This window comes from Stomoxys calcitrans, chromosome 2 (genome assembly GCF_963082655.1).
Source record: "Stomoxys calcitrans chromosome 2, idStoCalc2.1, whole genome shotgun sequence".
Taxonomy (NCBI): Eukaryota; Metazoa; Arthropoda; class Insecta; order Diptera; family Muscidae; genus Stomoxys; species Stomoxys calcitrans.
In genome coordinates, this window is record NC_081553.1 from 3,023,965 (window position 1) to 3,039,846 (window position 15,882).

The 15,882-nt window shown below is 37.4% G+C and overlaps 1 protein-coding gene across 3 annotated transcripts in view; it reads right to left on the reverse strand.

The window, feature by feature from the left end:
• Positions 1–15,882, reverse strand: part of LOC106091926 (ETV5-related protein Ets96B) — a 49,556-nt gene that overhangs the window by 9,928 nt on the left and 23,746 nt on the right. For all 3 annotated transcript variants that reach the window (XM_059363066.1, XM_013258633.2, XM_013258632.2), the window contains exons 2-3: positions 2,311–2,728; positions 1,862–2,035 (exon numbers count right to left, since the gene is read on the reverse strand). In XM_059363066.1, the coding sequence (XP_059219049.1) occupies positions 1,862–2,035; positions 2,311–2,728 (592 nt within the window). The remainder of the gene's footprint in view (positions 1–1,861; positions 2,036–2,310; positions 2,729–15,882) is intronic.

The window sequence follows — 15,882 nt, forward strand, 5'->3', positions numbered from 1 at the left end:
TGTGATACAGCATTAGAGAAGCCAAAGCTTTGGGTGAGAATCAAACCCAAGCACTGGTAAGCCGCGTAGGCAATTTACTTAGCCGCTTAGATGTGCACTTGTATGTAGTTTAGGGAGAGTGACAGTCTATTTTCTAAGCAGACTCACTTAGACAATTTGTGTCCATTGTGATACCACAGTAGGGATACATCAGGACTCTGATGGGAATCGGACTCACGACCCCCGCACGGGTAATCCGAGCACGCTATCAAATCAGCTACCAGGGCGACAATCTGAGTCGATCTAGCCATGTCCATCCGTCCGTCTGTGGAAATCACGATAGCGGTCGAACCAATTAACATCTGCTCGAAATTTTGTATAAAGACTTTTATTGATGCAGGTCGTTGGGGATTGCAAATGGGCCATATTGGTTTAGATTTACATTACACGATCTCCCGATGTGACTTATTGAACCCTTGTAAGCCACAATTTTTGTCCGATTTGGTTAAAATTTAGCAAGAAGTGTTCTGTTACGACTTCCAATAGCTGTGTCAGCTACGGTCTATAACCTGATATAGCTCCCATATAAACCGATCTCTCGATTATTCTTGTTCGATTCCTAAAAGCTTTAACCATTGCCTGGTTTGGCAGAAATTTGGTACGTAGAATAAAATATTGCCTTTCAATTTAATTTTGTCTACATTTTTAGCAGAATCCATGGAGGTGGGTTCCGAAGGCCCACGTGCTAAGTTCGGCCGGACCTATTCTTATATACCCTCCACTATGGATCGCATTTGTCGGGTTCTTTGCGCTGTATCTCTTTTTAGGCAAACAAAAAATAATGAATAAGAACTGTTATGTTATTGGAGTTATATCAAGTTATAGCCCGGTTCGGACCATAAATGAATTGAATACTGAACATTGCCAGATGTCATTGTGTAATATTTCAGTCCATTCGGATAAGAATTGCGCCTTGTAGGGGCTCAAAAAGCAAAATCGGGAGATCGGTTTATATGGGAGCTGTATAAAGCTATAGATTGATTCAGAGCATATTAGACACGTATGTTGAAGGTCGTGAGAGAAGCCGTTGTACAAAATTTGTGCCAAATCGGATGAGAATTGAGCCCTCTAGAGGCTCAAGAAATCAAGATCCCATATCGGTTTATATGACAGCTATACCAGGTTAAGAACGGATTTGCGCCATACTGAGCTTAGTTGTTGGAAGTCATAAAAAACACCTCGTGCAAAATTTCAGTCAAAACGGATGAGAATTGCGCCCTCCAACGTCTCAAGAAGTCGTGATCCAAGATCGGTTTATATGGCAGCTATATCAGGTTATGAACCGATTTGAACCATACTTAGCACAGTTGTTGGAAGTGATACCAAAACACCGCGTGCAAAATTTCAAATCGGTCGAGAATTGTGCCCTCTAGAGGCTCAAGAAGTCAAGACCAAAGATCGGTTTATATGGCACCTATACCAGGTTGTGTACCGATATGGCCCATTTACAATCCCAACCGACCTACACTAATATGAAGTATTCTTGCAAAATTTCAAGCGGCTAGCTTTACTCCTTCGAAAGTTAGCGTGTTTTCGACAGACAGCCGGACAGAAATGGTTAGATAGACTTAGAATGTCATGACGATCAAGAATATATGGGGTCTTAGGCGGGGGGGTCTTAGGTGGGTGATGTTACAAACAAAATCACGAAATTTGTATAGGGGGAATACTAATATGGAAAAGAACACAATTTTCTTTTTGGTTTATTTGTCTGTGCCACCTTCCCCCAGCGATCGTGTCTATATACCGGAATGACCTTTATCCGCAAAGGGAGCTTGCCAATGTTCATTACCCCAACAAAAACAAACTCATTAATACTTACCATTATATCTGGAATTTAGATAGCTCTCCGTGGAACTTTCAATGCCAAATTTTCCAATGGACGTTCCAGTACTACTAGTGGGCAAAGCAGGTGCATACATAACAAATTCTTCAGATATTTGATGTTGTGGATGGCTGGGCGTGTGATGGACATACCACTGCTCTCTGGCAAGGTCTAAAAAAAACCAAAAATACACTACCAACGGTTAGATGATACATTTTTTACGATTGCTCATTGCGTCAATATGCAAGGTCCAAAAACACCTTACTACCAGACGGTTATCAAAATCGTAATCTACTATCAACTCTAACAAGTTTTGGCCAAGAAACCATGGATCTAAAATCGAGTTTCCAATTTCAACGAAAAATGTTTCTTTTGGCTCAATTTTGGCCATAGATTGTGATTTTGATAACTGCAAAAATTTACCCACTCTATTCCTTATTCTTTACCTGTATTTGGGAGAGTGGCAACAACAGCCGAGGAAGACACAGTTGATGATATGGTGGTCAAGGGTGTCGTCATACAACAATGACTCTTCTCCATGTCAGAGTTTAAATTCATATCGGCGGTGGTTTCCAGTAGATTACTGCTGTGGTTGTTGGGGGCGGTGGAATTATTGCTGCTGCTTGTGGGTTGTAGTTCATTGCATTTCTTTTTATCCAGACTGGGGGGACTATTGCCTCCGCGACCGTTGCAATGTGATGCTTTATCGACAACGGATGCTGTGGAGACATTGCTTGTGGTGGAGGATGTCGAGTACGCATTGCCGTTGATAGGGTTAACGTTGTCAATGCTATGACGAGTTATGTGAAGGCTTTCCAAAACTAAACTGTTGCTACTGTTATTTGTGGGATTGGTGTAATCTGTCTGTAAGCAGGATTAAAGTTGTAAAAAGCGCATCATAAAAATATGAAATTAGAAATAAGCGCAAAGGAATATATTTAATTCAGGAGTTACAATTACGTTGTAAAGTGGTTTGTATAATCACCGAAGAATACGGGAATATACATTTTCTCCAAACTTTTAGAACACATCAAAATATCCATAAAGTGTGTTCTAGTTCCTCCAAAAATTCTAAGACTTTGTGTGTTGAAATTAACCTACATTCTTTTAAAATGAAGCAGGGACGTAGCCAGGGCTTTCTTTTGTGGGTCCCATATTAGAACTACAAAATTACGTACATGTGGTAACATTGGAAAAATAGGCAATTTTTTTGGGCGGAAGGAGGGAGTGGGATTTTCTGGTATGATAATTCCCCTGGCTACGCCCCTGGAATGAAGATATAAACTGAAACATTGCAGAAACCAATTTTTGACCATATTTTGATAAAGCCCTTATATAGACCAATCTACCGATTTAAGGGGAGGCCACCGTAGAGCAGGGTTAGCATGTCCGCCTATGATGCTGAACGCCTGGGTTCGAATCCTGGCGCGACCATCAGAAAAAAATTTCAGCGGTGGTTTTCCCCTCCTGGCAACATTTGTGAGGTACTAACAAATTTTGCCAGCATGCCATGTAAAACTTCTCTCCAAAGAGGTGTCACATTGCGGCACGCCGCTCGGACTCGGCTATAAAAGGGAGGCCTTTTGAGCTTAAACTTGAATCGGACGGCACTCATTGATATGTAAGAAGTTTGCCCCTGTTCTTTAGTGGAATGTTCATGGGCAAAATTTGCATTTTTTACCAATTTGAGGACTTGAATCTTTAAAAGGCACATTTTTACCTGACTTCGCTAAAATTAGATTCAATGAGTTGTCGGAATCGGTCAAAACTGGATCATATTTGGATATAGCAGCCTCATACACCGATCTCCCAATTTAAGAGCATGGGGCCCAAAACGGCTCTTTTGACACAGTGAGTCGAGTAAGACAACTTGACGTCCATGCCGCATGGTTCAAATCGGACTATATTAGGATATAGCTGACACAAATTTGTTACTCAAAACAACAAAAATGTTTGCTAAAACAGCAGTTTTTGTCTGCTGAAAATGGGAAAGCATACATTACTGCTGTTTCAGCAAACATAGGGCTGTTGTATTAGCAAACGGTCAGCTACTGCTGTAATAGCAGAACTACTGCTACAGTAGCAGCAAAAGTAACTACTAATATTCAGCAGTCTGTGTTTGCTATTTTCAGCACACTTTTTTCTATGAGTGCATGTAAGCCGATATCCTTTTATAAGGTCTTGGGTCCATAAAAGGCGCATTTATTACCCGATTTCGCTTTGGCTCCGTGAATTGTGTTGGACCCAAATATTGCCAATAATTATATTTAGCAAATGCTTCAATTGTTGTTAAGAAGTTTAACAATTTTGTATGGGTTCCTTCATTGAGAAACTTTATTTGAAATTTAGCAGTCAGTGTTTACTGATGTCAGTAAACTATATTCTCTAGGTGTGTAATCTAAAGATCGGTCTCATTTAAGGTCTTATTCAATTAGAGTAGCGTTACTACGATGTTGACATAACCCAGACTTTTTTAAATAAATAAAATGTGTACGCATACACCTGTAGTTTTAAGATAAGTTGTAAGAAACAAGCATTTCAACTACACTCTGAAAACTAAGTTTGCTGATATCAGCAACTATTGTCTGCTGATTTCATATTAAAATTTTTTTGCCATTGAAGGAAATTATTTCAAAATTTTCAACATCTTAAAGATCGGTATTTCATAGTGGAGTGGTATGGAAAACAATTAAAGAATTTGTAAGTAGCACGGAATTCCTAAATCGAAATTTTCGTATTGGCGGTTACTTTTTAGTTTTTAGAGCGCACAACAAGCCGATTACTGGCTTTGGTGTTTGTCTATAGTGGTATGGGGAAGATTAATATTTGCATCCTCTTTTCTACGTAACCTAACCTAAACTTCTGCTGTTACAGCCAACATTTTTGATGTTTTAACTAACAAATTTCTCTGTGTGCAGAGGTCTTTTTTTCAAATGCTGGTTTATTGTGCTTTTGCAATCTTCATAAATACAGGTTATACTAATTTTTTCTTTAAGTTTGTATAATTTCGAAATAGTAAATTTCAAGATGGTCGAAAAATTGTGATGGCCGACCAATTATACCGGCACAGGATAACTATGAACACCACACAGGTTGTAAGTATGAGCTCCGATTTGTATGGCGTTCGTCATTACCATAAGAAGCTGCGAAGGAGTAGCTGCAACTGCACTCACGGACAACCTGTGAAGAGTCGCAATGAGAATCCGGGCCGGGCACGGGCTCTTTACGAGGTGCTTGGCGACGCTAAATCCACATGCAAATATGTGGTTACAACAACAATTATATTTATACCCAGCCAAATTTATTGCTATTTAATTTCTTTTCTTCAAACTAATAAATGGCCTGGCGGTCCAAATCAAATTGGAATGTTTTCGGTGAACAATACAAGAAGAAGAGCCACAACCCTTAAAGTGAGACACTGATTTTTTGATGCAAATGTCTGTACATTGCATTAATTCCATAATACCAACCTGTAAAGACTTCTTATAGTCGTTTTATTACGCCAGAAAGGAAACACAGCAATCCACAACAGGAAGCTTTTGTAATGACTTTGTAATAAGGATGTTGTGGAATAGAAATGCGTGTGACCCCTTTCAAGTAGAGCACAGAGAATCAGCCCCTGTCTGTCTTAATAAACACATAAACCCTGATACACAGAAGTGGATAAACATACAAATAAGACATTTTTGCCCTTTTTCCCTAACAGTAAAGCATACAAACACATTGAAGATTTAATGTCTATAACAATTATCAAATGGATATTGTTGCAAACCCCCTTTTTATACCCTCCACCATAGGATGGGGGTATACTAATTTCGTCATTCTGTTTGTAACACCTTGAAATATGCGTCTAAGATCCCTAAAGTATATATATTCTTGATCGTCGTAACATTTTAAGTCGAACTAGCCATGTCCGTCCGTCTGTCTGTCGAAAGCACGCTATCTTTTGAAGGCTTGAAATTTTGCACAAATGCTTCTTATTAGTGTAGGTCGGTTGGGATTGTAAATGGGCCAATTTGGTTCATGTTTGATATAGCCATATAAACCGATTTTGGCTCTTGACTTCTTGAGCTTCTAGAGGACGCAATTCTCATTCGATTTGACTAAAATTTTGCACATAGTGTTTTGATATCACTTTCAACAACTGTCCTAAATATGGTTCAAATCAGTCCATAACCTGATATAGCTGCCATATAAACCGACCATGGGTCTTGATTTCTTGAGCTTTTAGAAGGCGCAATTCTCGACCGATTTGGCTGTAATTTTGCACGTGGTGTTTTGGTATCACTTCCAACCTTTGTGCTAAGTGTGGTCCAAATCGGCCTATAACCTAGTATGGGTGCCAAATAAACCGATCTTGGATCTTGACTTCTTGAGCCGCTAGAGGGCGCAATTCTCATCCGATTTGGCTAAAATTTTGCATGAGGTGTTTTGATGTGACTTCCAAAATACTGTGATGAGTATAGCGCAAATCGGTACATAACCTGATATAGATGCCATATAAACCGATCACGGTCCTTGACTTCTTGTGCCTCTAGAGAGAGCAATTCTCATCCGATTTAGCACACATTTTGTACAACGGCTTCTCCCATGGCCCTCAACATACGTGTGCAATATGGTCGGAATCGATCTATGGCTTGATACACCTCCCTTATAAACCGGTCTCCCGATTTTGCTTCTTGAGACTTATAAGGCGCAATTCTTATCCGAATGGACTGAACTATTACACAATGACTTCTACAATGTTCAGCATTCAATTAATTTTAACACGAATCGGACTGTAACTTGATATAGCTTCAATAGCATAACAGTTCTTATTCATTATTCTTTGTTTGCCTTAAAAGAGATAGCGGGCAAAGAACTCGATAAATGCGATCCATGGTGGAGGGTATATAAGATTTGGCCCGACCGAATTTAGCACGCTCTTACTTGTTTAAATTTGTATTGAGACCCCTACAATAACCAAGCGAATAACTCTATTGTGATTTTTTGGGCCATTTTTCGCCTAATATTTTGACTGAATACCATTTATAACTCTGGTCAACTTCGTATTGCTAGGTGTCGCTGGGAGACTACTCAACAACGAATGAATTGTGCTGGACCAAGCGAATGAAACATACAGTCATTTTAATTGAGAAATAGGTGAGCAATCATTCCAGTTTTTGAAGACAAATTAAAGAAGTATATTTTGATTAAGATTTATAGATATTTCTTTGTTTGTTATAGACCCAAATGTAATTTATTTACACTTCTTTCGTAATTTGTAATAATTTTTTTCTCAAATTTAATATGAAATGTTTATATACATACATATGATGTAATACATTTAGTAAGGGCTGTCAGTAGAGGTTCAAAAACAAATCAGGTATATGCTTATAAGGGTCTCTATTTATTTATGGACCCCTCAGTGCGGTATTCGGGGTGAGTGTTGGGCAACTACTGCTACCAAATCTAAGTTAATGTTCAAAATTGGGAATATATGAAAGTTTATCAAACATTGGACAACAGTGTAGGGGCCAGTCGTTAATGTTTTAATTTATGTTTGTTTAACAAACAGAGGCGTTTTATTTGGCCATTAAGCGGATTTTCTCGCTTAGCTAAGCGGCTAATCTTATCGCCGCTTACTATCGCCGTTTATTAAAAGATATGGTGCCATCATTCAATTTGAATGACACTACTAAAGGAGGAAACGTTCTGAAGTGGCAAAAATTGCTAAAGGATTTTAATAAAATCATATTTACGAACTCCGAGAAACGTTTGTTTAAAATTAAAATGACTTTTTTTGTTTGTTTTGATGATTTTTGATTATTTCGGGTGTGGTGTCAGTGCTCTCAACTTTATAGTATGCTTTACATTTAGCTAGAAGAGCATTTTATTTATCCATAGGCTAGCGAATCCGCTGGGATCAGCGCCCTTGTTATTTGTAACTCCGCGGCTTACATTATGGAAGAAATTTTTCTTCCACTATATATGTATGGACCATTTGTGCACAACAAAGTAGGTTGAGGATCAAATGTGTGCGGCTCTCTAACTTGACATTAATTACAACCAATCTGAGCCATGTTTATTTCTATTTTCGATTTGTTGAAAGGGCACGCACTCACTAATAAGCAGACCTCCCAGCATGATGCACATTTCTGTAAGTGATTTCAATGAACAAATCCATTGGACAGATATTGAGGGAGCAACAGACGATATGGTTAAAGTTTTTCGCAGTTTGATAAACTTGACAATGCCATTCAGTCTTTAGTTAGTTGGAATATGCGGTAATTAGTTTAACATCCAGAGCAATACGCTGTGCACACAATAAAGAAAGTCGAGACAAGAAATGAGTATGTATACTTTCTTTCACAAAGGTCATGCACTGGCCTAAGGTAAAGTGTTAAAGTGAATTAATTTGTCTGTCCTCTCTTACATACGACGACGATACGTACTTAAGTGGTGTCCCGCCATTGTTACTTCAAAGCAACTACGGTGTGATGAAGTTGTGTGGGTAAAAGTTGACAATTAAGTAATGAAATCCAGCAAACAATGAGGTTTCGATTGCAAGTATTGATGGGGTGGGTGGGTGTAGCTCTGGTTGTGTTGTAAGCGAAGTGACCAAAGTGTCAGATATTCTTTTAATTGTGTCAATTCAATTGTTGCTGTTGACATACATACACATTTAGTTATTTATGTGCGAAACTCCTCGAGACATTCGAAAAAACCAAGCACGTTTGAACATTTCATAAACAAATGCTTGTCAGTGACCATCAAAACGGTCTATGAACTACAAACCCCGTTTTGTTGCAGTTAAAAATGTTATTGGAGTGTTTGTGGACTTGAAATACAGCCGCATGTTTTTTTTGTTTTGTATTTCAAGTGTTTTGTTAACATGGATTATAACTTGCAATATCTACAGGAATTATTATTAGTTAAGAAGTTGTGGAAAACGATGGGTTTATTAAAGCCGAGATCAATGTTGCTATTAAAGTGGTCTGAAGATGAATCTATCTCCCTCTCTCTCTCTCTCTCTCTGTATTTCAATAGCCAGATGATCGAACAAAGCTACACTCAGAGAAATAATTATGCTGTTATAAGCAAACCCTTTTAGGCATGCCAAGATCAGACGTGCCGAATTTTATGTTACAAACGGAATGACGAAATTAGTATACACCCATCCTATGGTGGAGGGTATAGAATTTTAATAATTTCAAGAAAATAGTTTCAAGTCGTTTACCTGTTTATAGTAAATTAAATCATCAGTAATATTTTTGTAGTTTTAGATATAGTCTGGGGTTGGTATATTATTCTGTTTTCGGAATAGTCGCCGAAGTGTTAATTGTTCCACGCGCGAAATTTGACAGTAATCATTGGTTTTGTTTTCGTACCAAAAAAACGGTTTTTATCTGTTCTTATGGTTTTATAATTTTTCGCAAACAAAAATGATGCGACAATGGTTTCAAGCTTTGTCTTTAGAATTTGTTTGCCATTTTCCTCACTATAAGCAGACAAGTTTACTTGTCGAAAGTAGCCACGGAAACAACAATAACAGAAACAAGTAAAAGCGTGCTAAGTTCGGCCGGGTCGAATCTTACATACCCTCCACCATGGATCACATTTGCCGAGTTCTTTCCCCGGCATCTCTTCTTAGGCAAAAAAGGATATAAGAAAAGATTTGCTCTGCTATTTTTATATTATTATATGTTGGAGACCTGTGTAAAATGTCAGCCAATTCGAATAAGAATTGCGCCCTTTGGGGGCTCAACAAGTATTGTAAAATAGAGAGATCGATTTATATGGGAGGTGTATCGGGCTATAGACGCATTCAGATCATAATAAACACGTATGTTGATGGCCATGAGAGGATCCGTAGTACATAATTTCAGGCAAATCGGATAATAATTGCGACCTTTAGAGGCTCAAGAAGTCAAGATCCCAGATCGGTTTATATGGCAACTATATCAGGTTATGAACCGATCTAAACCTTATTTGACACAGTTGTTTAAAGTAATAATAAAATACTTCATGAAAATTTTCAACCAAATCGGATAGGAATTGCGCCCTCTAGAAGCTCAAGAAGTCAAGACCCAAGATCGGTTTATATGGCAGCTATATCAGGTTATGGACCGATTTGAACCATACTTGGTACAGTTGTTAAATATCAAAACAAAACACTTCATGCAAAATGTCATTCAAATCGGATAAGAATCGCGCACTCTAGAGGCTCAAGAAGTCAAGACCCAAGATCGGTTTATATGACAGCTATATCAAGTTATGGACCGATTTGAACCATACTTGGCACAGTTATTGAATATATGAGGTTATGGACCGATTTGAACCATACTTGGCACAGTTGTTGGATATCAAAACAAAACACTTCATGCAAAATTTCATTCAAATCGGATAAGAATCACGCACTCTAGAGGCTCAAGAAGTCAAGACCCAAGATCGGTTTATATGACAGCTATATCAGGCTATGGAGCGATTTGAATCATACTTGGCACAGTTATTGAATATCATAACAAAACACGTTGTGCAAAATTTCATTCAAATCGGATAAGAATCGCGCACTCTAGAGGCTCAAGAAGTCAAGACCCAAGATCGGTTTATATGTCAGCTATATCAAAACATGGACCGATATGGCCCATTTACAATACCAACCGACCTACACTAATAAGAAGTATTTGTGCAAAATTTCAAGCGGCTAGCTTTACTCCTTCGGAAGTTAGCGTGCTTTCGACAGACAGACGGACGGACGGACATGGCTAGATCGACATGGGGTTTCAGACGAATATTTCGAGTAGTTACAAACAGAATGACGAAATTAGTATACCCCCATCTTATGGTGGAGGGTATAAAAATGGCTATGGATGCAATGCATAAATATTGTAAAATGGTCCGGTCCAAATTCTAGAGTTCCTTTCCGGCTGAACAGTGTCTGTAATTCCTTAAAAATGCCTGGCAACGAAAAGGAATTCAGCGTTTGGGTAATGAAAACAACAAAATAGATATATTGGCCTTGGTTCTAAACCTACAAAGATTTGTATTGCCGTTCTAAAGCCAAAAAGGGAATTGGGAACTAATAATAGCAACTACGGTAATGGTGGTTGCCGTCCAACAACAGCCACCGGTACTTCATGTGCTGCAGACTGCACACAACATAACGATATCTAGCTCAACATATTGGCAAGGTTATAATGCGTGGCAAAATTACTATCATGCTTTGGATACTAGTTCTGCGGATCCTTCAAGTGCATACTATTAGCAAACCATGGATCAATCCCAATCGAACCCCCAGACATTGTCTAAGCATGCCGAAGCTTGGTGTGTGCAATATGAAGAGCAAAATACAGCAGCCACAGAGAAAGAAAATAACTCCACTGGAGAGAGCCTAGACTCCGATTGTAATCTACGCTAAGCATTAGAAAGTTCATGATGTTCACATGATTGCGGTGGGAGCAGTTGGAAGCACAAAAAGAGACTTGGAAGAGTGCAAACGTATTTTCTTAATTTGTCATACTTTAAAAGTAAATACATGGTTTTTTATTAAAAAAAAAAACTTACGGCCTTATTCACAAAACTTAATGTAGATTTGAAATAGGTTAATTTGTAAATAAGGCCGTTAATATTTTTAAGGCGAATGGGTCGTTTCCTTAGTCTTTAGCTGAAACAAAAACCATTGCTCTGAGTATAATTTATTGCTTTATTGCAATAACAATACTTTGAGCGATGCGTTTAAGTAGGTTCATGGAAAAACTCAAATTAATCTGAATTTCATATAACATACATTATTCGCCAGGATATTGCTAAACTTAAGAAATGCCACAGAAATAGTTCAATCCTCAATCCAATTCCCATATTGAAATGCCATTTCCAAGTTCCTGAGCTAATCTAAGTTTTTCATTCACCCTTTTTCCAATTGTCAATGGCGCATATCGACAGCAGTCGTAGTAGAAGGCGAATTTCATATTTCGTGGTATTCTATAAATCATTTCCCTTCGACATTAAAAGAAGACTCCATACTTATTCGACAAACAGGCATGATGTACTTTGGAGTGCAATTCACTTATTTTTCGACAGTTTTCGCCAAATTTGACAGTCAAATTCGCCTTACGTCATATAGAAAAATGTGAAAGAATTTTCGTCTTCGACAACCGTAATACCATTTTGCAAAAATTTCGAAATTTGGCCACGGCATCGCCAACCAGAATAAGAGTGATAAGTTGAAGACAAAAAGCAAACAATAAATACATTAAAAACATTTGTCATAAACGAAAACCTACTTCACTTTAATGAAAATTTCCACATCTTTTTCGTCCAAAACCAAGCGTTTCAAGTGCTTAGGTAAGTATAAATCATCTCCAGAAACAATGGGTCGGCTTTCATCGGACCCATTTTTGATTTTTGATTTTGTTAGAAACTTTACTTTAAATTAAAACGACATTACTCAGCTTAAATGTGATGTGTTTTGAAGAAACCAAATCTGTGAATCGATAAGGGTTCTAGTAGCTCAAGTAGTCGTAGCTTTTATCCGATTTGAATAATATCTAAAATGGAAAGTAGGGCCTCATTTAAAATTATCCTTTAATCGGATTCCCATGAAATTTTGAACAATGAGTTGTAAGTAAATCCCTCGTCATTCTTGAACAGCATAGTCGGGATCCGATCATGGCCTATAAAAGGCGTTGTTATTATCCGTTATAGGTGAAATTTGGAATAGGAAGCTGTTTTGAATCCCTCGACATACTTACCCGATTTGGATTAGAACCAATATATATTTGGGTCCATAAGAGACGATTTTTATACCCTACGCCACCACTGTGGTACAGGGTATTATAGATTTGTGCATTTGTTTGCAACACTAAGAAGGAGAAGAGCTGGACCCATTGACTCAGAATCACTTTCTGATTCGATTTAGTCATGTCCGTCTGTGAGTCCATGTATTCTTATAATCAAAGTGCAGGCTGTATTTGTTGTCCAATCATCACGAAATTTTGCACATATCACTTTTTTGGCCCAAGGACGAACGCTATTGATTTTGATAAAAATCGGTTCAGATTTAGATATAGCTCCCATATATAGGTATCGCACGATTTGCACTTAAATGGCCGTAGTAGCTAAAATTTTTAACCGATCGGCACAAAATTTGGCATGGATTATTTTGAAACTGATCTGAATATATCTGCTAGACTTCATTTAAATCGGTTCAGATTTGGATGTAGCTTCAATATATATGTATCGCCCGATTTACACTTATAAGGCTGTAATAAACACAATTTTTAACCGATCTGCACAAAATTTGGCACGGATTGTTTTGTTACTGATCTGATTTGGATGGATATCTATCGCCGGATTTGCACTTATATGGCCGTAGTAACAACAATTTTCAAACGATCTGTTTAATAGTCGGTTCAGATTTAGATATAGCTCTCATATATACATATATATTTATATATTGCCCGAATTTATAATTGTAGGGTATTATATAGTCGGCTCCGCCCGACTTTTGCCTTTTCTTACTGGTTATATATGTTATAAACATGGTGGTGGGTATCTAAAGCTCGTCTAGGCGGGTTGTTTTATTTAAAAAAAAAAAATTAAGACGATTTCTATCGGCGTTTAAGTAGCATCATTTTGAAGAGCTACTCCTACATATTTCATAACACTTTATTCAACTATTTTTCAATAATAATTAAGCATTTGTTACAATCACCGAAAAGACGCCTAAAGAGCCCATCTTTCTTAAGTCTAGATACAAGGTCCAGTGATAATACATAAAACATTGACGATGTCAAAAAACATTTCTAAAGGTCATAAAATCAAGGTTTGTATCTGTCTTTCTTGATTGAGCAAGAGACGCTGAGGAAAACAATGCTGTAGAAAATAAACAATGAATCGAACAATAGCGATTTTTTTCCCATTGATTCATATTTTGTTGTGTGCATGTATTTTGATTTTTTTATGATTTAGTTCATGTTGTAGCAAAATTTCCCCCTTTAGAAAAACCAACGAATCAGTTTGTTGGATGAGATAATTAGAAAACCACACAATGTATCACTCAACAAAGGGAAAAACGTCCGACTTTACTACAATAGTATCAAGGGCATAATTTAATGTATTAATATGGATAAATGAATATTATTGGGTTGCCTAAAAAGTAATGGCGGATTTTTTAAAAGAAAGTAAATGCATTTTTAATAAAACTTAGAATGAACTTTAATCAAATATATAATTGCCATTTTGTTCGATAAACTTTTGCCATCTTCTTGGCAAATTTAGTATTCTACGCTCATAGAACTTCTGGCCTTTATCTGCAAAAAACTGAACCAAATGCGATTTTATAGCCTCATCATTGCCGAAAGTTTTACGATTTAGGGAGTTCTGCAAAGATCGAAATAAATGGTAGTCTGATGGTGCAAGGTCAGGGCTATATGGTGGATGCATCAAAAGTTCCCAGCCAAGCTCACTCAGTTTTTGCCGAGTGACCAAAGATGTGTGCGATCTAGCGTTGTCCTGGTGGAATATGACACCTTTACGATTGACCAATTCTGGTCGTTTCTCCTTGATGGCTGTATTCAAATTGTCCAATTGTTGACAGTAAACATCCGAATTAATCGTTTGGTTCCTTGGAAGCAGCTGAAAATATACCACACCCTTCCAATCCCACCAAACAGACAGCATAACCTTCTTTTGGTGGATATCAGCCTTTGAAGTGGTTTGAGCTGGTTCACCATGCTTGGACCATGATCGTTTTCGACTAACGTTGTTGTAAACAATCCATTTTTCATCTCCAGTTATGATTCGTTTTAAAAACGGATCGAAATCATTGCGTTTAAGGTGCATATCACAAGCGTTGATTCGGTTTGTTAAATGAATTTCTTTCAATACATGTGGTACCCATATTAAAATTGACGCCAAACAAACAAATGTAAACAAAATTTCGCGCACTTTTTTTCTAAAGCAAGCTAAAAGTAACAGCTGATAACTGACAGAAGAAAGAATACAATTACAGAGTCACAAGCCGTTGAAAAAATTTGTCAACGCCGACTATATTACTACTATATTACCGACAATTACTTTTTGGGCAACCCAATATATAGAAGTATAGAAGACAAATAAGTCTTTGAATGGTAGAAAGAAAAGGAGGCTCCTTAACATTGAGTTTAAAACTTAAATCGGACAAGCCCTGTTCCTTAAAGGAATGTTCGTGGCCAAATTTGCATTTGCATGGTAGAAAGAATTCCAAGGACAACAATCTGAAATATTGGTTTGAATTTTAAATAAAAATACAATATCTTAAATTTATTTGAGATTCATATAAAAAATAAATTGTATATGTATTTGAAAAACGTTTTTGAAAATATCTTAATTTTTAATTCCACTTTAACATTTACAAAGCGAAAAAACTTTAACTGGCAGTAAAGAAAAATAAAAAAAAAATAAAAACATACACATTTCCTGTTATCGCAGCGCTTTGCACGTGCGCCCTTAATTGAAGATGTTCATGCAGTGAGTAGTAGTAGTAAGATCGGGCGATGAGTTGCCATTGCCATTGTTGGTTGTGCATTTTATTTTTGATTAAATGAAAACACAAAACAGTTTCCAAAACTGGTAGATTGGCGAAGAAAGCAAACTGTAGAAATTTGGTTACGACATGCAAAATTGGGTTAATTTTCAGAATACCACGACCTCTGAGACAATGACACGAATTTGACATAATGTGGTGGTGGTGGTGTAACTGCAGAAATCATTGACAGTGCATGTTGTAACTGGGAAAATTGCACTGCAAACTTAATGGATGTTTTATTATGGGTTAAAGAAATTACATTATATTTATTCTCCCCATCTCCTTCATTGTCTCAACGACATAGTACCGACAAAGCTTTGGATTTGAACTAAATTGTTATGAATTACCGTATGCGCCGTCACACAGTGTGATGGAACAAAAATTAAGTGGAAAAATATCGGCCAATTTTATACCGATATACCACTTGGGGGTAGACGAAACATTCCAGAACAATAATTGAATGTTCTGG